We start from the raw sequence: 24,800 nt of genomic DNA, 5'->3' as shown, positions 1-24,800 counted from the left end.
TAATATTTCAAATGGTACCACCCAGTCTAGACTTGTGGAGAGTAAATGTTCTCTCTGTTACAGCTCTCTGAAACAGGTGTGTTGGGGTGGAGGAAGGGGAGAGTGGTAATCAAGTGTTGAAGCTGTAGCTCATGGTGAAATATGGAGATTTAGTCTTTCATTGTGGTCTTGTTTTTAGACTTATGTGATATGATCTTTTTACTGTCTCAGTTAGGGGACATGTCTTTAAGTGACAGTGCCAGCCTGTGTTTGACCAGTATTATCTACCGGATAGCAGAAATCAGCCACACAGAAGATGAATACAAAGAAATAATCCAGCACACTCTCCTGCTGTCTCTGAGAAAAGGACTGAAGAGCAAGACTGAGGTAAGCACTTGAGGTCATAATGATTATCCTCTGGTTATACTGATGATTAGAGCCTACCAAATTTATGGTCCATTTTGATCAATTTCACAGCCAGAGGGTTTTAAAATTGGTCAGTTTCACATTTTCACTGTTTTCATCTGAAATTTCAGGGTGTTGTAACTCTGGGGGTCCGAACCCAAAAGGTACGCGGAGGTGGGTCTGATCTCCCTCCCTTCCCACCCCACAGCAGCCCTGCAGGGGAAGAACAAGTCCTGTCCCTCCCCAGCCCAGCAGGGATTCAGAGCTAGGAGCCCGCTGGCTGGGGCACTTCCAGCAGCAGGGGGAGATCCGACCCACCTCCATAAGCCACCTCCAGGGCTGCTGCCAACACTGGAGCTTCCTCAGCCAGGGGCTGCACTCAGAGCTGGTTCTGATCTCCCTCCAAGAGCAGCTGTGCAAGGAATTGACAAGTTCTGTCCCTCCCCAACCTGACGGGGACATGCAGCTAGGATCCCCCTGCTGGGGCGCTCCCAGCAGCAAATGGGAGATCAGATTTCACGAGGAAGGGCTTATTTCACGGTCTGTGACACGTTTTTTGCGGCCGTGAAATTGATAGGGCTGTGCTGATGATATTAGAATCCATGAAGCATTTGATCATCTTTACCATTGTAATGGCAAACAGGAGTGGTTTAATGCACAGAAAATTTATTCTTGGATTTAAATCTTAAAAAAAAAAACACCAAAAAACAGCCCACCCTCTTTTCTGTATTTCCCTGCATAGCTTAGCTTTCCTCTAGGTAGCCCTTTGGGGCAGGGATTTTCTTAATTTTTGTGCACATTGCACAAAACTAAACAATCTGTACTAAACAAATAATAAAAGGCATGACTGTGTCAAACATGTTTGTAAGTAGCACTGACATTACTAGCTGTTCTACACCAGGGATTGCTGCATTTCCTATCAACACTAACCTTTGGTCACTTGCTGTTTGTAGAACATTCAACAAGACTATACTTCGTTACTTTCCTGCTTGATTCGAACTTTTCCAAAGCACCCAGAGTTTCAAGACTTGGTCCAGCTAACTAACTGTCATGATCCTGAAATGGATTTCTTTGAGAATATGAAACACATTCAGGTAAAACACAGTGTGCTCCTTTTCCATTGTAAAACATTAGCATTTGCTCAAGAGTAAAATTTTCAAAAGTGACTTAGGCTTATAAGGCACTGGGAGTTTAAGCCAGAATTCCAGTGGGCGGCGGGGACTGTGGGAACTGGGGGATAGCTACCCGCAGTGCACTGCTACGGCATTTGATGCTAGCCTTGGTACTGTGGACGCATTCCGCCGAATTCATGTGCTTTAGTGGGGACACAGAAGACCGAATATATAAAAAAGCTTCCGAAAATTTGAATAGAATAATGTCAAAATAATTTTTGTACTGTAGAAGTACCCTTAGGTTCACAACTACTTCTGAAAATGGGACTGGGTGCCTTAGTTACTTCAGTGATTAATTGCTTTATCTCAACTCTCTTTTATAAATCTAAGTAAAGTTTGTATTTACATAAAATTGTTCATACTTTAGTTACAGTATCTTGTATTGTCTGTATATATACTCTCCATCATTTGGCTAAAAGGAGTGATCTCTTCAGTATTCATTAGTAAAATGTCATAGATTTGAATGTTCTTATTTCTTAGCAGCCCCATGTTCCTGACTGTAACTCAATCTTGCTTTGTCCCTTCTTAACAGTATGAATAAAACCTGTGAGGGTTTGTTGTACAAACACTATCCATGTATGTTTGTATTGAATAAATTGATGAATAGTCTTTGAAAATATTTTAGCATGCATGTAGGGCCTGACTTGAATGGGCATTGGATCAGGTCTTGAATTTCCTAATCTCTGTTGCATCTCTTCATTCTTTTTTAAATATATCCATCTGGAAGCTTCAATTTCCCCTTTTTGCTTAGAGTAAATATGTGACATACAGTATTCCTTTTCAGAGAGAGCTTTTCTTACATTCCTAGCTACATGCTGCCTATGTTGTCTAAATTTCCCTTCTCACATAATTTCTCATCCACTTTTCCCCCATTATAATCAATTACCTTCTCCTGTCTGATGCCTTGAGGATGCCATAAGCCACTGTTTGTAATTTATTTACTGAATTTGCTCCATTCATAAAGAAGCAAAGCTAAAGAAGGTTCAGAGATGGAGGGGGGAAAATGTAACCCTTCAATAGAAATGGTGACGCATATTTATTTAATTGTGTTTAAGCTTTTGGCACTCTTACAATTGTTTCATCAAAAATTATTAAATGCAAATGTTCTGTTAAATGTTCATGAATTTGCCAATCTCTCCCAGATCCACAGAAGAGCTCGAGCCTTAAAGAAATTGGCGAAGCTGCTAACTGAAGACAAAATCGTACTGTCCTCCAAATCTCTGCAGAACTACATCATGCCTTATGCAACTACTACGATTTTTGATGAGAAAATGCTTAAGGTAGGTTATTAACATAAAGCTAATTTAATTCCAATGTATCCATCTTTGTCACATTGTTCTGCCTACAGTACTTGTCACCTTAAAAGGGTGACAGATGTGGAGTATTTTGCTTTTTAGATGACAGTACTGTGCCTCTTTCCATTGGTGAAGGAGGATTAAGAAGGCACAGATGCAGCTAGGATCCAGTCCTGTCAGATGTGAAGCACTTCCTGCATCTTAGAGAATTTGGTCCCTTTATTACTTTCCTTGCTTTCTATGTTGCTAATTTTTTGTCATACAGATGATTAATTTACAAAGTGGTGTCGGTGGAAATTTTTCCCTCTGTCTCCAAAATTCCCAGAAGCTCCATTGCAGAGAGCTTGTCATATTAGTTTCTCAAGGAGACAGTATGCACCTGGTATGGAGTGTGTACAGAGAGAGAGATAGGTATGACATCAATAAAAAACTCAGATCATCCAAAGTCAGCAGCAATTTCGTAATTGAAATAGCCAACTTGAAGCATGATGACATCTAGTCTGTCATTCTTGTTTAAAAGGTTATTTCTTGTACAAAATATACGAAACAAAACTACTTTTAGGGCCAGGGTTACATAGACTCACAACACTATGTCGGGTTGATATTTAGAAAGCCAGAGGTGGGTTGGGTTTTTTTGTTTGTTTTTTTTTTAAAAGAGTTGTTCTGTACTGCCTGAGAGATTTCAGTGTTCTAGAGATAAACAGCAAAGGATCTAGCAGGGAATCACAACAAGCAAATAGGATTTGTTCAATTTTTGTAATGTGAGAAATTCTCTTTGGCCCGGACACTGAAAATGCTTTCATGTGTTTATCTTTACACAAGTGGTCCCATTGTCTTTGATGGAATTACTCATGTGATCAAAGTTTATTACGTGGATAAGTATTTGCAGGATTGGCACCTTAGAAATCTATTTCTTAGTCCATTCTGTGACTATCTGATTCATTTTCAGGGACTTGGGAAAATCTGAAAGAGCTAGAAAGAAATCCGCCATATATTGACTTCGTTTATTTTAGTCCTGTGTTTCATTGATTTAAATACGTTTTATATCTTGTTTAAAATATATTAATCATTATGATTTTTTTGTTTGTGTTTCGGCAGCATGAAAATATGATAACGGCTTCAGTTGAAGTTGTAGGCGCTGTTTGCAGGCGTCTCTCTTGGTCAGCATATATGTACCATTTAAAACATTTCATACACGTTTTGCAAACTGGACAGATGAATCAAAAACTGGCTGTCAGGTACAGTAATGCTTATTTTCAGTGCTCACTGTCATGCTACAAATAAAGATTCAGCATGTTAATGGATGGTTTTAGGATTTTAGTGTTGTCACTGTTTTGAGGCAACTGCACTCTCAGTTGGAGTCCTGTAACTGAAAATCAGTTGGAAAAAAAATCCCTAAAAAAGTGGCTTCAAGGTTTTTTTCACCCACAATCACTCTAAACATCCTTTTCCTTATATGCAAATAACTGATCTTTAATTCAATCTGTTGTTTGACAGCTTGTTAGTGACTGTGCTAGAAGCTTTTCATTTTGACCATGAAACCCTTGAAAAGCAACTTGAGACTCTTCAGAATGAAGGTGAGTTTTCAGATTCCTAGTGATGGAACCTCACATGCTAGTTGCTCATAGTCTAGATACTTAAAGTTTTCTGAGTAGCAGCTGTGTTAGTCTGTATCTGCAAAAAGAAAAAGAGTACTTGTGGCACCTTAGAGACTAACACATTTATTTGAGCATAAGCTTTCGTGAGCATCCAATGAAGTGAGCTGTAGCTCACGAAAGCTTATGCTCAAATAAATGCGTTAGTCTCCAAGGTGCCACAAGTACTCCTTTTCTTTTTAAAGTTTTCTATCGCTTTATACCTCAGGTTAGCTCCTTCAGGCTGTTAAGACATACTAATTGGAAGGTCTGTTTTGACTAATCTAGTCTTTGTCTGTCTTCATAATTAGCACTGGTCTTGGAGCTTCCACAAGTCAAAATAGCCTTGGCATAACTTAGACTGGGCTAAGGGATGCTCTAATTTACACAGGCTGGAGCAGCAGTCTTGCAGGGATTGCTTTGCTGGCCAAAGATTGGGTAGAGTGCTGTGTGCTCCACCCTATCCCTACTGCAGCTACAATGAAGGAACTTGTGTTTGTAGCATATTCACATTTGTGGTTATTTATTTAGTGACTTTGGGGCTTTTCTGGAAGTGGTGTGGGGACATCTCACATGCTGCCTCCACGTGGTCTGTGATTTGATTTTGCCCGACAGATGCAGCGGCCATGGATGCTGAGGAAGCAGCAGAGAATGAAGCCATGGAATTGGAGCAGAGTGAGGGGGAGGAGGAGGCTGAGGGAGAGAAGAGCAAGAACCTGCCTGAGGACAGTGAGAAGCAGAGGGATCCTGAACTGGTTCAGCATGAACAGGCAGGCACTGGAGAATCTGAGGAGACCCAGAAAGCCACAAAATCCATTTCTTCCCTTCCCAGAAATAAGGAGGAGCTAGAGTGTCTGATTGAACACATTCAAGGAACAGTAACTGGCAGCATCTTGCCCAAATTACACAGGTGTCTTGCCGCAAAGGTGCGTGTTCAGCATTGAAAAGATGGTCTGTAAATGTACGTGGCTGTAAGTGACTCTTGTGCAGGTGCCAAGAGCCAGGCTGAAGGGTACTATTCAGAGAACAGGTACAGCATGTGCAGGAGAATGGCAAATTGCCTAGACTCATTACTTCAACCCTTGACTTGGAAAGAGGCCATATCGAAGCATGAGAGAGTGTTCACTCTCCTTTGCAATCACTGGGATTGCTGACAAGCCCTTATAGAATCATAGAATACCAGGGTTGGAAGGGACCTCAGGAGGTCATCTAGTCCAACCCCCTGCTCAAAGCAGGATCAATCCCCAGCTTTTGCCCCAGATCCCTAAATGGCTCCCTTAAGGATTGAACTCACAACTCTGGGTTTAGCAGGCCAATGCTCAAACCACTGAGTTATCCCTCCCCCTTCAATTCACCTCGGTTGTGACGCATTCACCTGCCTGCTGTGGATGGGTTTGGAACCACTTACTTCATGCAGGCCTCTCAACGGCCCTCGGCTGATTGTCAATACCCAGTTTAGTTTCAGTGTTACGGATGCAGAAAAAAGATGGTCCAGTGTTTAGGGTGCTCGCCAGAGACCTGGGTTCAGTTCCCTGTCTGCCAGACTTCTGGTATGGGCTTGGGAAAGTCACTTAGTTTCTCCGTGCCTCAGTTCGGTAAAATGGGGATTCCCTGCCTCATGGGGGTGTTTGGAGGATCAGTATATTGCATACAGTGGGGTGCTTGGTAAAGGGCGCCATATAGGAAGCTAAGACAAATGCGTTTAGCTCAGCGGTTCTCAACGTGCTGCCTGCGGGCTACATGCAACACAGTTAGCACACAGCTGTGGCCCTGCTGTGTGCTAGAGGCTGCAGGCCCACGAGGCTGGGGTCTGGGCTGCTGGACTGCTCCGCCGGCACAGCAGGGTCTGGAGTCGCCAGGGCTGCCCTGCCCTTCTCTGTCCCATGTGGCGGGGTCCAGGACTGCTGGGCATGATGGTGACCAGGGCTACCCTGCCCTTCCCTGCCCGATGCAGCTGGGTCTGGGTCTGGGGCTGCCCTGCCTTGCTGCATGGTGGGGTCCGGGGCTTCCCAGCCTCCCAACCCTGCAGTGGGGTCTACTCCTGGCCCCACTCTGTGGAAGGGCCTCTTCTGGGCAGGGACAGGTGCTGGGCACAGGGGTGGGGTGGGGGGCCCACAGTGGTTTTCACTTGATTACAGACCTAAGAGTGGCTATCCTTCAACAAAAAAGCTTCAAAAACAGACTCCAACGAGAGACTGCTGAATTGGAATTAATTTGCAAACTGGATACAATTAACTTAGACTTGAATAGAGACTGGGAATGGATGAGTCATTACACAAAGTAAAACTATTTCCCCATGTTGTTTCTCTCCCTCACCCCACCCCCCACTGTTCCTCAGATATTCTTGTTAACTGCTGGAAATAGCCTAACTTGCTTGTCACCATGAAAGGTTTTCCTCCTTTTTCTCCCCCTGCTGCTGGTGATGGCTTATCTTAAGTGATCACTCTCCTTACAGTGTGTATGATAAACCCATTGTTTCATGTTCTGTGTGTGTGTATATCAATCTCCCCTCTGTTTTTTCCACCAAATGCATCCGATGAAGTGAGCTGTAGCTCATGAAAGCTTATGCTCTAATAAATTTGTTAGTCTCTAAGGTGCCACAAGTACTCTAAACAGTGTGTCACTGTAACAGAGTCCCCGATAAACAGTTTCCAAAGGACATAGTCTATGAAGTTCTCTGGGGTTCTTCAGGATGGATAAGGTGTTAGGCACATATACAATAACATTTGTTAAAAGGTAATTACTGGACTGTCCAGTTTACTTAAAACTTTAAAATGCAGTCAGCCTGCTCTTCATGGGGTTAAGAACTGGGTACTTGAAAAAGTTGTTCATTTGCATCACCAGTGTAGTGTTAAAAGGGATCTGCCCCATGTTCCAGGTGAAAAGAGATGAGGAACACAAGCTTGTGAAATCCAAGGCTGTGAATGATGAAGAGGTGGTTCGGGTGCCATTAGCGTTTGCCATGGTCAAAGTGATGCAGTCTCTCCCACAAGAGGTCATGGAAGCTAACCTGCCAAGGTATGGGGGAAGAGTCGCTCCTCAAATGTCAGTTATTGTGCTAAAAGATTAAGGGCCGGATTTTTAAAAGCCTGCATTTTTGCATCTGGCTAAAGCCAGGCTGGAGAGAAATGGCCCTTAAAATACCTTGCAATTTTTTTTACAAACATATATTTTCACAATGTGTTTGGGTTTAATGTTGATGCCCTTTGGCCCTTGACTTTTTCCTTATATAGGGTCCAGCTACATGTGAAAAGTGCTTGATAAATCCTTAAGTAGTAATCAGAACTGTGGGGTGAAGCATGAAGAGGTGACAGAGCTGGGGGTTAGAAACCAGACTGTCAGTCCTGTAATTTACCCACCTTTCCTCTATACAATAACACCATTTGAGGATGGTACATTTGTGTGTGATACACACATGGTCTTAAGGCCATATATGAAAAGAAGAGGGCCTCAGTGCCTGGTTTTAGGGTAGCTCAACTATTCCCTATGTAAAGCTGTCTGAGAAAATCAGTGAAATTGTCCTGGAAAGCAGCCAGGGCAGTTAGTGTAGTGTTTGGTTCTGTGCTGGTTTGTGACTGTGCTGAGCTGTTGATCTCTGGTTCCAGCATTCTTCTGAAAGTCTGCTCACTTCTGAGGAACCGGGCGCAGGAAATCCGGGACATCGCACGCAACACCCTCACCAAAATCATGGAGGCTTTGGGAGCACAGTACCTGCAGTATGTCTTAAGAGAGATGCAGTCGATACTCATCCATGGCTACCAGGTAATCCCATGGTTCTTCCTCTTGTTCTCTGTAGCTTTTTCTAATTAAGAACATAAGAATGGTCATACTGGGTCAGACCAAAGCTCCATCTAGCCCAGTATCCTGTCGTCCCACAGTGGCCAGTGCCAGGTTCCCCAGAGGGAATGAACAGAACAGGTAATCATCAACAATCCATCCCCTGTCGTCCATTCCCAGCTTCTGGCAAACAGACGCTAGGGACACTGCAGAGCATGGTTTTGCTGGGAGTAGACTTCAATGGGAAATTAGAACCAGGATTTTTACTTTGCTTTGTGCTGTGGAAAAATAACTTAGTATTAATTTGTAGTACAGTAGTGGCTGCAGGCCCCAACTGAGAATCAGTTCTCATTGTGCTGGGCACGTTACAGACATAAAGGCAGTCCTGGAAGATAGACAAGATGGGGAAAGGAAGTGATATTGTCCCCAATTTACAGAAGGGTTAAGGGTGAAATCCTGACCCAACTGAAGTTTTCCCCCTGACTTCAGTAGGGCCAGGATTTCACCCTCAATTCCTTGTCCAAGGTCAGACAGTGAGTGTGTGACAGAGCTGGGAATAGAAACCCAATCTCTTGAGTCCCAGTCCAGTGCCTTAACCACACGGTCATTGTTCCTCTCACTGTAACCTATGATAAGAATGGCTTGTCAGATGAGCTGTCCCAGTGGGGAGATGCTAGCTTTCTGCTGCTGGACTCTGGCAGATGAAAAGTGCTGGTCTTAGCTGTGGGAAGAGAACAATCTCTAAAAGCTCTGTCTGTATCACCGTCTGCTCAGAACAGTGCTGGTGTGGCTCTGGACATGTGTGTGTACCATTCTAGCTGTCTGAAATGAGCTGCTGGCCAAGCAGGCATCTTGGGATATGCTGAAATGGGTAAAAAATACAAATTTTGAAAAAAAGTGACTCATTTTGAATTGAGTTTTGAGAGAACAGGTAAATCCTTTCCAGCCGTGGGTTTTTGGACAATTCTCAGTAGTTTTCCCGTCGAGAGTATTTGAGTATATTATTTGAGAAATGTGAGAGCTCTGCTGTGGGAATTCTCAAGTCTGATTATTTTCAAAACAACCCCACCACCAAAAAAATCCCAGCTTGGGAATGGTAAATGTAATGCTGATTGTTTGTCTCTAGGTCCATGTGCTGACTTTCACTGTGCACCTGTTACTGAAAGGCCTGACCAGCAGGCTTAGCACTGGCGATTTGGACACCTGCTTAGACATTATGATTGAGGTAGGAGTTAATTGAAATTGAAGTCATGACACTTGTCAAATGCGAAGGGAACATGCTTGGATAAAGAGACATGTTGCAAGAGATGACGCTGGCAACCTCAGCCTTCTGAAAGGGGAATCTTTGATTTCAATATACATTGATTGTGTACTACAAAAATCCTATTCTTAGCACAAGTAACTGGCTGTGTGCATGGTGGCGGGAGAGGGGAGATAACTCTCCACGCATAGCTTGTGCTCTTCTACTGCAGTCTCATGGCTACAGGTGCCACTCTGATCCTACACCACCCCCTGATGGGGGAAGAACTGGCTTGCCATTCCAGGGCACATCCACAGGTTCCTTCCCTCCTTCCCCTTGTTTCCAGGAACTTTCTCCATAGAGGATTCAGAGAACACCCATGGAGCTGTGTTCCACAGGGAATTGGTGTATGGACTACCTGCATGTATTCCCAGTGTCCCCTTCCCCTCTGCTGCGCCTGATGCAGTACCAAGTCCTTTGTGCCTGCAAGACAGGGGAGGGCAGAATCTGCTTTGAGCTTCCAGAACTTTTTTTTTTATTGTGGTTGCAAAGAAAATGCCGTTCTCTGCTGTTGCTGCAATAATCAAGTCCCTAGTGATTCTGCTGTTCTCATTAGTTTCTCTCTACTATATTTCAAAAGATTTTCAATCAGGAGCTGTTTGGGGATGTTGCTGAGGAAAAGGAAGTGAAGGGGATAGTCTCCAAGGTCATGGAGGCTCGCAGAAGCAAGAGTTACGATTCTTACGAAATCCTTGCCAAGTACGTAGGGAAGGACCAAGTCACAAAGATCATTCTTCCGTTGAAAGAGGTAAGCATATCCAGTCAGCACTTTCGGTAGGAGCTCTGCCTTTAACACTGAACGCGATCAGATGGGCTGTGTGAAAGGAAGAATCGGAGAGCTCCGAGGGGCAAAGGTGGCATAACCGCACAGGTGGGATCTGGCTGTTGGTTTTTCCCTTGCTGGAAATCAGTATTCTTTTAGAGGATAAAATAGGGATTTACTGTTTATTTCTATAGCAAGAGGTAACTTACCTCCTCCTTCTCCCCACCCCGTGCAAAAGAAGTATCCACTCTGGATGTTTTCTGCTCGACTTCTCAGATGTCATTTGCCTCTGATTACGTTATTTATACTGGAACTCATAAAGGCCCCAATCCTGCAAGTTATTCTGCCTGAGTGGAAGCCTGTGTATGCATGGAACCCTGCTGAAGTCAGGGACTCCAGACATGGAGAAATACCCACCCATGGGGCACCCTAGTGACTTGAGTGGGGCTCTCCACGTGAGTGGACTTCTGCCCATGTAGAACGTTGGCAGGAATGGAGTCCCATACACTCATACGCTCTGGGGCCCCACTGTGCTTTTAGACTCTTCATTTGCTGATTAATCTGGAGGTGGGTGGGGAGAATGTGAAGGGATTTCTCTGTCCTGGTGAGGCGGGTGGGCAGCAGGATTCTGCTTGTGCTGGAGGCAATTTGGATTGGCCGTTCTTGTAACTTCCTCCTGCTGCCCACAGAGAGCTGCCCTGCTGTGTTAAAGCTTAACGTGACTCTTGTGCTGTCTAGATTTTAGAGAGCACCATGAGCCTGAAAATGTCCCGCAAAGTGCACGAAACGTTACGTCGCATCGTGTCAGGGTTGATCCTAAATCCGGAAATGAGTGCGGAATCCATTCTCGTGCTCAGCCACGGCCTGATCAGCGAAAATCTGCCCCTGCTAACGGAAAAAGCCAGGTAAATTACAGAGAATGACATCGTCCATCTGCTATTGATTGGTCTTTGCTGTCTGAGAGTTCTGGTTTCTTGAGATTTTGCTCTTGGAATGATTCTATGAAATCTGGGGAAACTACAGTGGCTCATAGGGAGAAGTGAACTGTCAGACTGGAGGAGGGAGGTCTCCCATGTTTAAGAAAGATGAATTCAGACTTGAACAAGTGCAGAGAAGGGCTTCTAGGATGATCTGAGGAATGGAAAACCTACTGTATGAGAGGAGATTTCTCCCAAATCAGATTGGCAGAGACTCTGGGGGTTTTTCGCCTTCCTCTGCAGCATGGGCCAGGCTCACTTGCAGGTTTAAACTAGTGTAAATGGTGGATTCTCTGTAACTTGAAGTCTTTAAACCATGATTTGAAGACTTCAGTAACTCAGCCAGAGATGAGGGCTCTATTACAGGAATGGATGGATGAGGTTCTGTGGCCTGCAACTTGCAGGATGTCCAACTAAATGATCATGATGGTCCCTTCTGGCCTTAAAGTCTATGAGTTTCCCCCAGTCACATTAGGGTTTCTCCCTCATGCTCCTCACAGCCTTAAATTTACACTTCATCCCAGGTTGGGACAGATTATACTGAGCCTCTGAAAAGCAGGGCTGCCAAAGTCTGAAGATGGCTGGGTTAGGAGATGGTAGAAGCGGGACTCTCTCAGGAGTCTGTACTTGTATCCCATGGGCTGCTCTCCTGTTGGAAAAGGGTTGGATTTCGATGGCTTCCCTGCTTAAGTTTTTGTTCCAAGTGTTTTCGTTTTCTCATTTTAGCTAGAAGCTTCTCCCGATACAGGGAAGGGCCGTTTATAAATGAGATGAAAGCTGCGGTTATTGTGGATCAGGTTTGGAAATTGAAATGCCTTTCAATTTGGACAGTTTTTTAAAAGAAAGTTTTTAAATTTGCATTGCACTAGCTATTGGATTTTGCCTCTTTAGGAGGGTTTTTACCAGTGATAAACTTAAACGTGAGAAAACAGTAGAAATGTTACATGACACAAAACACACTTCTTAGTCCTCACAGAAGTAAAAATGCTCTTCCATTTGTTCCATTGACTTTCACTTCTAGGACCTGAATTGCTCTTTGCAATGTGTGTTGTCAGCAATAGAGGCAGTGAAATTCTCTTCACTGCCAGCAGTGAGTCTCCAGTGACATCAAAGTCTAACAGTACCTTTCACCTCATGATAATTTTCAGAACGAAAGCCCCGGCTCCTCCAGATTCTCGTCTGCAGCCAGAAAGCTGCTTGTTACTCCCACCAGTCCCAGCTCGAGGCGGGCAGAAAGCACCTGTTAGCAGCAAGACTAACATGCATATCTTGGTCGACTCGGGACTTAGGGTAAGGGTCTCCCCAGATGTGAAACAAGTGCTGTGGGGTCAATTGTTCTGCTTTCCTTAAAAAAAAAAACAAAAAAAAAAAACCTTCTGTCCCTGTCTGGTATTAATGACAATCCCTGGGGGTCTGGCTGCCCATAGTAACTTCAGTGCGGAGCTTCTAGGGTGCTGCTAAGAGCACTTAATTTGTTAAAGTCTTAATGTGCTGTTGTGTGGTTTCTAATGTGTCCTGAAATTGTGTTTTGGGGTTTTTTTTAACCCCTTTTGAGTTACATGACAATGTCCTCATCCTCTCTTTGTGACTAATGAAAAATGTGTTTTCAACACTGTAGCTACTGTACATGAGCCTGAAGAGATCCAAAATAAATTCCTCGGATGAGCATGTGTTAGAAATGTTGGATCCTTTTGTTCAGCTGCTTATAGATTGCCTGCAGTCCACGGATGTTAAGGTAGGGGGTCTTAGGTCAATTTACACTTGCCTCTTCTACCCAGCTCCATTTCAGAATTCAGGCTAACCACGGATTCCAAAGACTTCCCTACATTGTCCTTGAACTATAAAGCCCAGTTTGAAACCTGATTTCTTAGCTGTTAAGGTAAATAATTAGTTTGGGGGTACGATACCTTGGGAGTTTTGTAATCCAGGGGATACTGAATGTTTTGCCTCTGAATTGCTGGTTGAAACATGGCCAAAGTCAGCAGTGAGGGGTTCTTACCATGCAGGTGCTGCTAGACAGCTGCGAAATACATGGGTGCTCTTGATCTCGTTCTAGCAATTGTCCCTGTCCCTATCATAACTAGCCTCCTTGTTGGGAATCTCAGCAGAGTCCAAGGATCGAACGGGCCTAGAAACAGGACCTGCCCAGTTGCTCTGGAGGAGAGGTCCCTTGAGATCAGAGTTAAAGGGCAGTGTAGGGAGCTGACATGATCTCTGCACACCTTGTGCTGTGGCTGTTCTGCAGATTGGGCCATCTGCCTCTGGTGCTATTACTGTGACACCTTTGCGACCGTAGTTCACTTACAATAATAATTAAAAGGGAAACCCTAAATTTTTCTTCCCCTGTAGAGAAAAGGTAACAAGATCCTGCTGTGAAACTTTTCCTTTCGTTTCCTTCTCTTCCCCCTCCTCTTCTTTGTTCCTGTTCAGATTGTAGAAACTACCCAGGAGCAGAACCTGCTCTTGCTGCTGCCGCAGTGACGCTTTTCTGCCTGTGGGACAGCCGCACTCAGTACTGGCTTAACCTGCCTTGGGAGGGAGCTTCCCGAAGTTTTCTTGTGCTGCCTTGGGCCCACCCTAATTAACTAAACTTGGGGCTCTTTGAGCTTTTCTTAATTCCTTAGCTTGATTTCTCCCCTATCACTACCACCCATCCTGTTCCCTTTGCAGTGCATAAGTATGAAATCCTGGATTCCCAGCGCCAGGGGATCAACTTGCATCCCTTTCCTTCACCCGAATGCATTGCTTACTGAGTAATGTAGTCTGACAAAAACCTTATGCAGTCCTTCATAACTGGCTTAACCTCGCTAAGTGCTGGGCATGCCTATCTCACTAAATCCATGGGATTTGAGGGCACTCAGCACCTCTCCCAGGATTAGGCCCACTAGGACAGTTAAAGCTTCAGAAGCAGAATGGTCTCGTAGCAAAGGACCAATGTTTTGTGCTCGGTAGCAGGCAGGTTCTAAGCGAGGGGAGAGCCGTGAGGTTCTCGCTTGTATGCTAACTTGCGGGGCAGACATCAGGTTAACCAGTCACCAGGCAGTGCAGCAGTACTGTATCCAAGTGAGCAAAGCGGCCAAATAAACCCCTCCCTCTGCAGATTTTGGGGTGTTCAGGAATGCAGAGTCTGACCTGGGCACTCTTTTCTCCACAACAAAAGGCACCTGACACACTGGCTCAGGTGGCTCGACTAATTTGCCAACAAACACTGGGGCCAAGATTTTCATGTGACTGGTGATTTTGGGGCACCCACCCTCTGAAAATCAGACCCCTTAGAGGTGTCTCAAGCTAGGCACCAGAAATCAGTAGCCACATCTGAAAATCTTGGCCCTAGATTGGTGTGTGCTATGTATTACCTTTCCCGTCAGGTTGACTAGCCATTTCTATTTCACGTAAAAGGTTTGGGAGATCTTAACTTGCATGTTAATTCCAGCTTCCAGCTGTAGATAGTCACCTGAGCGTGCTAGTAATTATAGACGGGGGGGGGGGCAATGCTCTTTAAATCCTGTTAATCTCACATGCTGTTCTTCGGCTCCTATTCCCAGGTGATCACTGGCGCCCTGCAGTCTTTGGTGTGGATTTTAAAGTTCCCTTTGCCTTCTATTGAAAAGAACACAGAGCAACTAACCAAGCAGCTTTTTCTGCTGCTGAAGGACTTTGCCAAGCCAGGAGCAGCCAGGGGCCAGAACTTCCATTTGGTGGTGAACTGTTTCAAAGTAAGCGGGGCCAAATAGGACAGTTCATAGGCGACTCGTGGGGAAGGAAGGGTCGAATGTCCCCTACCCCCCAACAGCTCCGGGCATGCCTGGGTGAGGAGTGGAAGGCCAGAGCCTCTTCCAGCCAGGCTGCCTGAGACGCTGACTGGGACTGGGAGAGCAGCGGGCTGCCCCCTGCCCAGGCTCAGCTTCCGGGAACAGTGGCCAAGGGAGCTGGAACACGCTCCCTCTCTCCCCAGCATGCTCGGAGCCTGGGCAGGGAGCGGGCTGCCGCTGCCACCCCTCCCCAGAAAGGCTCTTGCTGCTGCGCACAGAGCATGGCGGGTGGGCTCCAGTTCCCTCAGCTGCTGTCCCGGAAGCCAAGCCCGGGCGGGAAGCAGCCTCCTGCTGCTGCTGTAGCCAGGCACTCTCCCAGGCAGCTGTTGCGCTGCACGAGGCAGTGTCTCAGTGTGGCTCAGTCCTGCTCCCTGCCTGTGTCTGGCTGCCAGGAAGAGCAGCCAAATGTGCCCGGAGGGGGGAGGGGGAACCGGCGCAGCAGGAGGACAGAGACCACCCCCCCAGGTAACATGGGCTGGGGAGAGCGTGGGGGACTTGGCTGGTTGGGGAGGAGACACACATAGGGAAGTCATGTGTCCTCTTTAGCTGGTGCCCCTCTGTATGGGGGCGGGGTGTGTGCACCAGTCATCTGTGGAACAGTTCAATGTTAATTTCATGGAATCAGGAAAGCCCAGCTATAGATCACTCAACCCTGCAGTCTGTGCCTGCACGGAACCTCTTATGCCCGTCTGCACGATTCAGGACGCTAGGGAGGGAAAGAAATTGTCTTGCTGTTGCTGTCTTCACTGAAAACCTAATAAAAGTCACCTGAATGAGCACAGGTCTCTGTGTTAGCAAAGTGTTTTACAGAAGCGTGTTTGCTGGACACTTTTGTTTCACTGAAACAGTTTTTTGTTCCCATTGTCTCTCTCGATAGATGTCACTTCTGTTTGATCAGCTTGTTTGCTTTTAAATTAAATAGGTTTAAAAAAAAAACAGCAGCTGAAATGAGCGTAGGAAAACTGGGCAATTAACAGCAGTAATCTTTATTTTGTGTAGTGTATTTCTGACAAATATATCTCCAAAATGCTTTACCAAATTATAATTACCTTATCCTGGGGATAGTTGCAGGATAAATAATACTAAATAGAAGCGTGGAAGGATTTTTTCTCAGTGTGGTCCTGATTCCGCAAACCTTTTTGTTCCCGGGCCAATGTTTTGTTGAATGTGTTGGTATATATTTCGTCTCCAACCTTAGTCACGCTTTTTGTCTCAAATTTGCCAGCTGTAAACATGCTAACGTTTGCTTCTTGTGGGAAGAAGACCAGCTGTATCCTCCAGGGTTAACGTTTGTGTATTACACCAGTGCTATCCACTAAATCAGGCTTCAACAAGAGTGTGTGTTGCTGAATGTAGCAGTTATTGATTTTATCACATTATGGAAGTGCAAATTATCTGCTGGAACATGCCGTTCTAGTCATGTTACAATACCTACTTTTAATTTGCAGTGCGTAACTAGACTTGTGAGGAACACAAACAGTCACATAACAGAGAAACAGCTCCAAGTGTTGCTGGGATATGCTGAAGAAGATATCTATGATTCCTCGCGGCAAGCCACTGCCTTCGGCCTTTTAAAGGTATTACTATAGAGCGTGTGTTTGGTTTACAATTTCCGAATTGTAGAAATGAAAGTGCTTATACTGTCTACCTGTTAATACAAAGCAGGTGAAAGATTACACAATGTCTGTTAAAGGTGCCCTTGCTGTAAAGAAGGCCATGAAGCTTTTCTGCTTGACCTTAACATTAGAAGTTAAGGTTCTGTCTAGGTTAGACCATCTACAATGACTAGAGAACTAGTGAAATGATGAGATCACAAGAGTTCTTAGAGGAAAAGTAGAGCAATATGGAGTTTAAAACTATTTCTGGGAGTTGTTTTGTTAACACATTTAACTTCAAAGAGTAATGAACATTTTGGATAAATGATGCCTGTGTTAAAAACTTGACAATCCCCGTCCCTTCAACTGAGCTCACCATGAACATGCTAACAGTCCTCCAGCAAAAGCAGACCTGACTTTGCAGGCCACCTCCTTTAAAAGGAGTTACTCTGGCAATAAGACATTCAAAGGCGGATGTTAAAATAACACTAAAGTTTGTTTTGCCACTGGGTGGTGCTGTTGTATCTGAGAATGACATGGGTTGTACTTTCACATGTTTTTTTAAGGCTATTTTATCCAGAAAGCTGATTGTTCCTGAAATCGATGCCATCATGCAGAAGGTTGCCAAGTTTGCCATCACAGGCCAGAGTGAGCCAGTGCGAGTCCAGTGCAGGCAGGTCAGTAGAAGGAGGTTTCTTTCCTTAAGCTCCATGATCTATTTTTATAAAACCCTATTAACAGAATCTCTTTTATTAATGATGATAAGCATGTTTAACAGCCCAGCTTCTAGCACTCAACCCAAAATTGGCCTCATATCTTAGGAGTTGCCTGACTGGATCAGACCCCAAGTCCATCTAGTCTGGTATCTTGTCTCAGACAGTGGTCAGTACCAGATGCTCAAGAGGAAGATGTAAGACTCCTGCAGCAGGCAGATATGGGATAATCTGCCCCCTCCACCATTAAGTCTCCTCTTGATCTATAATAGTTCAAGATCAGCTTAAGCACTGAGCAGGAGGTTTAACATCTCTTACAACTTTTTTTGTTAGCGATATCTGTTTATAACTCTACATAGTCTTGTTATTGCTATAAATGTTGAGTCCCATTTTGAATCTCTTATTTCTCAGCCTTGATTACTTCATGTGGCAGTAAGTTCCACAGTCTCATCGCACATTGTGTGAAAAGTATTTCCTTTTGAATTTCCCACATTTAATTTTGCTGCCTGCCCCCTTTTTCTTGTTTGTATAAGATAGGGAGAGCAGAAGCTTCCAGCCTACCTTCTCTAAACCATTCATTATTTTATATACTTGTCCCCTCTTATTCATCTCCTTTCAAAGGTAAAGAAGCCCAATTTCTTGGTTATTCTTGTTTTCCCTTCTCTGAACTCCCTCTCACGTTTAGGATATTTATTGTCTGATAAGGAACAGCATTACAGCCCTGACTCAACTAGACGCCCAAGTACATGCTTAACCTGAAACATAAGAACAGTCCCGGGATGTTATTTCTAGCATGCTTAAAGGCCAGTATATCCTTCAATGCTTTGCTGAATTAGGACCTGAGTTACAGAGGGAGGAAGGGATAAATATCTTAGAGAGCAAGGTGAATCCTACTTCCTCTCAGAGAGCAAACTGGTTGGTGCTCTGCTGTATTTGGAAGGGCTCCCAGGTTGTGGTTGGAAAAGGAAGGGGTAGTATTTAAGAAGTAGAATTGGATGATGATCATTGTCAGGGGAACGCGGTTCCAGATTGTGGGGCTGAAAACAGAATTTTTAAAAAAAACAACCCATCCTCTGCACATGAACCCTTTTGAAATCACTGGAGCATCAAGACACAGCAAAGAAATTTGCCACCTGGGGTGATGTGGGTTCGCCCTACTGTATTTGACTCTCAAAAAATGAAAATGTTTTCTGAAGAAATAATTTGCAGCCAGGCTGACCACTTGGATATTTTTATTTATTTTCTGTATTGTGATGTGTCTGATGCCTACTGCGACCTTTATAGCACCACCCACATAAACTTAAATTCATGCTAAGGTGTCCTTTTTTAACACTAAAGGTAATTAACCTTTGGAACAATGTTCATAGGATCCTCTCACTTCAAGTCTTTACATCAAGACTGGATGAGTTTCTAAAAGATCTGCTCTAGCTGATACAGGAATTATTCTAAGGCCTGTGTTATGGAGGTGGTGAGGCTAGATGTTCACAATGGTCCCTTCGGAGTCCGTTACAATAAACAGGGCAGATTTATAATGGACGCAGCTGATGATCTTAGCATTAGGGACCGTACTAAAATGAGTTTTAGTTTAATATTTAGAGAACTTATTTTGAGGTTTGTTGAGCCTGTCATTTTAAACAGAGACATCATATATTCATAAGTGCATTACCAAGACAGTCATTACCAAGACTAAAGGCTTGTCCACACTGTGGGGACCATAGCAGTGTAGCTATGCCATTATAACCCCACAGTCTAGACACATCCTACAGCAGTGGAAGGGGTTTTTCGATTGCTCTAGGAACTCCACCTCCTCAAGTGACAGCAACTAGGTTGACTGAAGCATTCTTCCAGTGACTTACCGTATCTACCCTGGGCGTTAGGTTGGCCTACCGACAAAGTTCAAGGGTGTGGATTTTTCACACCCCTGAGGGCCGTAGCTATGTCGACTTAAGTTTTTAAGGGACTGATCTGGTAAGGTGCTGTGTGTCTGTAACTCCCATGCAAGTCAATGGAAGTTGAGATGGCTTGTGCTTTGCAAGATGAGGCTTTATGTACACACGAAAGGGAGATGTGGATCTTGTTAATAGTTTGTTGCAAAAAGCGTTGTTCTCATCGTTACATTTTCACAAACTGATCTCGTTGTTTCTGGTAATTCTTCCTTCTCTATTTTTTCAGATTTACCTGAAATACATTCTTGACTATCCCCTTGGTGAAAAGCTGAAACCCAATTTGGAGTTCATATTTGCTCAGCTCAAGTGAGTTTGCAATCCTTGTTGTGTGCATGGCTTTTCAAAAAGAGCAGTGCTATAAATCTTTTCTCATGCAAATGTTCCATTGATCCCAGTGGCGCTGCTCATGAGAATAAGGGTATGCAGGGTCGGCACCACGTTTTCCTAGCTGTAAAAGTAAAATGTTCACTTTGTTAGAAGCAAACAAAAGAACATTTATGGCAAATAGATACCGCACCTATCGATTTTTTTCTTAATTTCTGTACTGGTTTTGTCTGTTGCTGTTACATAACCAAAGTATGGCTTTAATTGTTTGCTGTTAATGGTTAGTCAGCTGCACTGCTGGCTTGTGTACACACCCCTGTCATCCACACTGTGACAGTGAATTACAGAGCACGCCAGTGTGGTGGGCTAACTGCCTCTTGTGGACCGTGTTAATGTAGCCCTCTTCACAGGATGATGTTAACACAGACTTAAGTAGCTTCTAGTTTGCATTAGCAGCATCCACCTAGGGCAGTTACAACACATTCTGGTGCATTCTGCAAATGTCCCTGTATAATTTACTCTCAGTGCCAGCAGCATATTCCAATACCCGCCATGCTGACTCAGTGGCGTTGACCATTAAGTGCGGGATGGAAGAGTAGAGCCAACAGACTCCCCATTCCTGTCTCTGTACATGTGCTCTGGGAGGTGGAGTAAGTGATCACTGTGGTTGGTTACTCCTAATGCCAAGACCCAAGTCCCAGGTAACCTGCACTGGGGTGCAAGGGAGGTCTTTAATTCCCCTCCCTCCCTTGCCTGGGTAGGTAACACATGTCATTCTAGCCCCAACTAGTTTATTTTTTGTAAGATCCCATTCATCTTTCCACTTGGGCAGTGGTCCTTTGGGGATGTGCATGCCGTCTCCATTGACGCTGCATTCATCAGTGGGTCCTCTTGTGTACTGTGAATTCTGCTGATAGAACACATAACATGGAGGGCTGAATCCTGCTACCCTACCCCACTCAGAAGTATCTTACTCCTCCAGTAGTGTCTGTGGGGTGCCGGAGGGGAGAGGTACTTCTCTAGGTGAGTAAGGCCGACTCTTAGTTATCACAGTTCAAATGTGTTAGTCTTCAGTTAAGCAAGTTGAGCAAATTGTTTGTCTCCACTATGGAACAGGCATCGATTATAAAGATCTGTTTGTTCAAAGATCCTTGGTGCATATATTTGGAGAAACCCAAAATGTTTGCAATTTTCTGAATTTCCTGCAATTTTGGAAGATGCTAACCCACTCCATCTTGTTAATTATTTTCTTTCAGTTATGACTATGAGACGGGAAGAGAGTCTGCGCTGGAGATGATTGCTTACCTCTTTGAAATGTTCCCTCAGGTAACATATGTCTTAGTTTCAAGCATCAAGCAATCAGTGCTTTTTAGTTATATCCAGTAACTGGATTTGCAGATTTATTAGAACTGGATGCACTTGGCTGTTCACATCCTCTCCTATCACAAATGTACGGCACAGTTCTCAGAACATTAGTGTTGGTTGTGCTCTAAAAAGTGACAGTTGAAATGACACACTGGAGTTTCACACGGATTGTCTTTCATGGTTCCATGTCAGATTTGCTCATTTTACAAGCAAAATGGTGTTGCTATATGCACTAGAAGCTGCTTAAACCAACTTGGAAATGTTTGAGTTAGTGAGAAATGCTAAAAGAGCAGAAATGAAACACAACAGGATTGGGGAGTGCATTTAAATGCAATCACTGTATAATGGAGTAGCAGTAGCTGTTCTGTAGTTCAGGTTGAAGTAGCCTTCTATGAGCTTCCTTTTCCCTTCAACTTTGGGGAACATTTTTCAGAAATGTTAGGGAAAAAAGTCAGTATTGGAATTTTAAAACTAGGCTGTTTCAAGAATTGTCCTGTTTTTAAGATTTTCCTAAATCTTTTTTTGGACTTCCCATCTTTAAACTAATTTGGCCAACAATCTCCAGACTTGTGTCTTGGCTTTTCTGGAGAGAGACTGTGCTTTTAGTGGGGGGACTCACAACAAGGTCTAAAGAACTGGACTCATGTCCGTACAGAGTAACATTTAAAACAGTGTTACATTTATTTATAAACAGACCCGCTGCTGACTCCAGGAGGATCTGTTGCAACTGCTGGGCTGAATCAGAGGCTGTGGGCGTGGATTGGGATGTAGGAGACTCAGGAATGGGAAGAAAGACCATCATGCATAATGAGATGTGAATTTCCATCTATTGCAGTGGTGCCTAAACTTTTCCTGGCGCGCCCCAGTTTACCAATAATGGAATCTGTTCACACCCCCCTTCCATTACTGCACAGTTGGCTGAGCAGAGGAGCTTGGGCTGAAGGCGGAGCTGGGGGCAGAACTGGGGGTAGGGGAGGAGCTGGCTTGGGGGCAGAGAGGGAATGAGGGTAGAGCTGGGTTGGGGACAGCAGGGGGTGGAGTAAAGCTGCGGTTGGAGTCAGAGCTGGTCTGGGAGCAGAGCGGGGCTGGGTGGTGCTCCCTCCCCACCCCCCATGAGGGCTGGCCTGGGCCCCGCCATGCCCCCCCACCCCCGGAATGTTCCTCTGCAGCCCTCTAAGTTTGAGGACCACAGTTTGAGCACCACTGATCTATCATATGTAGATGGCTCCAATTCCAATGATGTCTGAGCACCTCACAATCTTTACTATATTTATCCCCCCGACATCCCTGTGAGGTAGGGATTAAATGGGGAAGCAAAGCACAGAGAGACTAATTAATTCCCTGCCTTGATAAGGGCCACGGTCATTAGTGGCACCTTGGTCTCTCCTGCTCTCTGCCTGAGGCACACAGCATTTTAGTCTCCTGAGGACTGAAATACTTTAGGTCTTTGGGCTTAATATAGAGCTGCAGTTCCCAAACTGTGGGTGACAACCCCAGCAGATGGGGTCATGACAATCCCTGCTGTGCACAGGATGCCATTTTGCTCCACGCAGTATGAACGTCACAAAACATGTAGAATGCCATTTCACTTCACAAAATGGCATCCTCTATGCAGCATGACCTTGCACACGCCATACATATGAGGTCACGCTGTGCGGAGGACGCCATCTCGCTCTTCTGGTGTCCCAGCAAGAATGACTTCATTCAAACGGGGTCATGCTGGCAGAAAGTTTGAGAACCCGTGATCTAGAGGTCTCTGGGTGAAGATGAAGGGCCTGTGGTACACAGGAGGGCAGACGGGTTGATCGGATCGTCCCTTCTGGCTTTTAACTCTGTGAAATACATGGATTGCCCAAGGTTGCATGAGAAGTCAGTGGCAGACCAGCAGGTACAGGTCTCTGAAGTCCAACAACTGGACCACCCTTCCTCTGTTTGGCTTCCTCTATTTGGGCCCAGAGTTGGGTCTCAGGAATCCTCCTGTTTGTGTTGGGGGGGTAAAATAAAACTTTTTTTTTTTTTTTTTTTAAATGCAGAAAGCCTTCTGTAGATTGCCAGGTGATTGACTGATTTGTTTCCTTTCAGGGATTACTCCATCAATACTGCGGGCTGTTCTTTGTCCCTCTCTGTATGATGATGGTAAATGACGACTCTGCCAAGTGCAAGAAAATGGCAGCCATGGCAAACAAATCTCTGCTCATTAAAGTAAACTCTGCAAATCGAGATTTGATGTTCTCACTAGTCACCATGTGGTTTAACAGCGAGAAGGTATTGTTCGTTTCAGTGCACTCCGGCTCTTTTCACTGGGAGAATGGAATTGGAGCAATCCAGGGTTTATAAATGTTTAATCTCAGAGGGTAGGTGGTGTGTTTAGTTAAACTTGTGTGGTGGTGCAGGGATAAGATTGTGGAGCATACCAGTCCTAGAGTCACAGCTTGTTAAAACTCCACTGTCCTGCAGAGTCCTCGCTGGCAAGGAGTGGAAGAAGCTATGTAGATTCATTCTTGAATAGGTCCAGCAGAAGTGGCTGCTCTAGCTAAGGTTATAAAACAATTTCCGTTAGAGCCTGCCTTGTTTTACATGCTTATGGCTTCCTGAAAGTTCACCATTTGGGTTGAACAATTCTCCTTGTTCAGTGTTTGCCCAAAGCTACACGTTTTGGTGGTGAAATTTGAGCAAAATCCCTTTGAACTTGAGCTTAGTAATTGGCTGATGATGCTATTTTTGTTCATCTGCTGCTTAGTCAATCCTCTCTATTACTGGGATGTAGCAGATTTAAGACCTTTTGGGTCCAGTCCTGACTTGAGTAGTTCTGTTGACTTTTTGAATAGGCAAAGTGTGTCTCCATTTGAGCTCTTTCATCTACAATATGCTAATCAAATAGATGATCTGAAGCTATGGGTAACTTTGTGTTGTGCTTCAAAACCCTGTAGTTTTGGAAACTTGCTAAAAATTAGCATTCTTGAAAATTCAGCTTTATGATGTGAGCCTACGTTTTCTCACATGACTAGGGATATTGCGTGTCTTAGGCTCCCAACCTGACACCATAAAGAGGCCTGATTTTTCAGAGAGTGGATTGGTGCGCACATTCTGGAAATCAGTTTCCTTTAAAATTGTCCCAGTTTGGGTATGCAGAACAGAGGCACTCAAAATCACTAGTGACATCTGAAAATTTAATGCCTTATTCGCTGAGTTGTATTACAGAGTGATGAGTTCTTCATATTATATCAAGAAATAATGATTGCTCTGCCCTCCCCTCTGTTGGCAGAGCTCACACAAGAGGCTAGCCACCCAGGCCTGTGGTTTGTTCGTGGAAGCCGAGGGAGTGGCGTTTGAAAGTCAACTTGGAGCCGTTCTCCCACTGATCGAAAAAGAAATTGAACCTCTGAAATTTGAAGATGTAAGTCATTAGACCGGGGATGAAACTTTGGGAAAGAGACAGGTTTAGCTGGAGAAATTGCAATAAATAAGTGGGAGGGGGAAGAGAAAAGGATAATGGAGGCAAGAATAAAAGATTAAACTCTTTGGGCCTGTTACTTGACCAGCGTGACTGATAAGACATGTGCCCAATACATAAGTTCTTAAAGGGACACTGTCAACAAAAATCACACTGTGTCTGTAAATGAAAACCTTCTCATGTGAAATGTCAGTCTACAGGGAGGTTGGTCTGCGTGTGTGTGGGAGAATCTAATAGAACCACCAAACTGTATGCATACCTATGCTGAGTGACCACATGATCATGTTGC

At 44.5% G+C, this 24,800-nt stretch overlaps 1 protein-coding gene across 2 annotated transcripts in view; it reads left to right on the top strand.

The window, feature by feature from the left end:
- Positions 1 to 24,800, top strand: part of UTP20 (UTP20 small subunit processome component) — an 82,470-nt gene that overhangs the window by 50,079 nt on the left and 7,591 nt on the right. For both annotated transcript variants that reach the window (XM_038400079.2, XM_043491437.1), the window contains exons 36-55: positions 211 to 366; positions 1,338 to 1,478; positions 2,699 to 2,836; positions 3,950 to 4,089; positions 4,349 to 4,428; positions 5,101 to 5,411; positions 7,364 to 7,503; positions 8,091 to 8,247; positions 9,389 to 9,487; positions 10,143 to 10,310; positions 11,064 to 11,230; positions 12,451 to 12,592; positions 12,921 to 13,037; positions 14,848 to 15,018; positions 16,563 to 16,691; positions 17,276 to 17,386; positions 19,595 to 19,674; positions 20,949 to 21,018; positions 23,140 to 23,322; positions 24,323 to 24,454. In XM_038400079.2, the coding sequence (XP_038256007.1) occupies positions 211 to 366; positions 1,338 to 1,478; positions 2,699 to 2,836; positions 3,950 to 4,089; positions 4,349 to 4,428; positions 5,101 to 5,411; positions 7,364 to 7,503; positions 8,091 to 8,247; positions 9,389 to 9,487; positions 10,143 to 10,310; positions 11,064 to 11,230; positions 12,451 to 12,592; positions 12,921 to 13,037; positions 14,848 to 15,018; positions 16,563 to 16,691; positions 17,276 to 17,386; positions 19,595 to 19,674; positions 20,949 to 21,018; positions 23,140 to 23,322; positions 24,323 to 24,454 (2,832 nt within the window). The remainder of the gene's footprint in view (positions 1 to 210; positions 367 to 1,337; positions 1,479 to 2,698; positions 2,837 to 3,949; positions 4,090 to 4,348; positions 4,429 to 5,100; positions 5,412 to 7,363; positions 7,504 to 8,090; positions 8,248 to 9,388; positions 9,488 to 10,142; positions 10,311 to 11,063; positions 11,231 to 12,450; positions 12,593 to 12,920; positions 13,038 to 14,847; positions 15,019 to 16,562; positions 16,692 to 17,275; positions 17,387 to 19,594; positions 19,675 to 20,948; positions 21,019 to 23,139; positions 23,323 to 24,322; positions 24,455 to 24,800) is intronic.

Source organism: Dermochelys coriacea, chromosome 1, assembly GCF_009764565.3.
Source record: "Dermochelys coriacea isolate rDerCor1 chromosome 1, rDerCor1.pri.v4, whole genome shotgun sequence".
NCBI lineage: Eukaryota > Metazoa > Chordata > Testudines > Dermochelyidae > Dermochelys > Dermochelys coriacea.
Note: the sequence above shows the minus strand (reverse complement) of the source record. Positions and strands in the feature narration are given on the sequence as shown.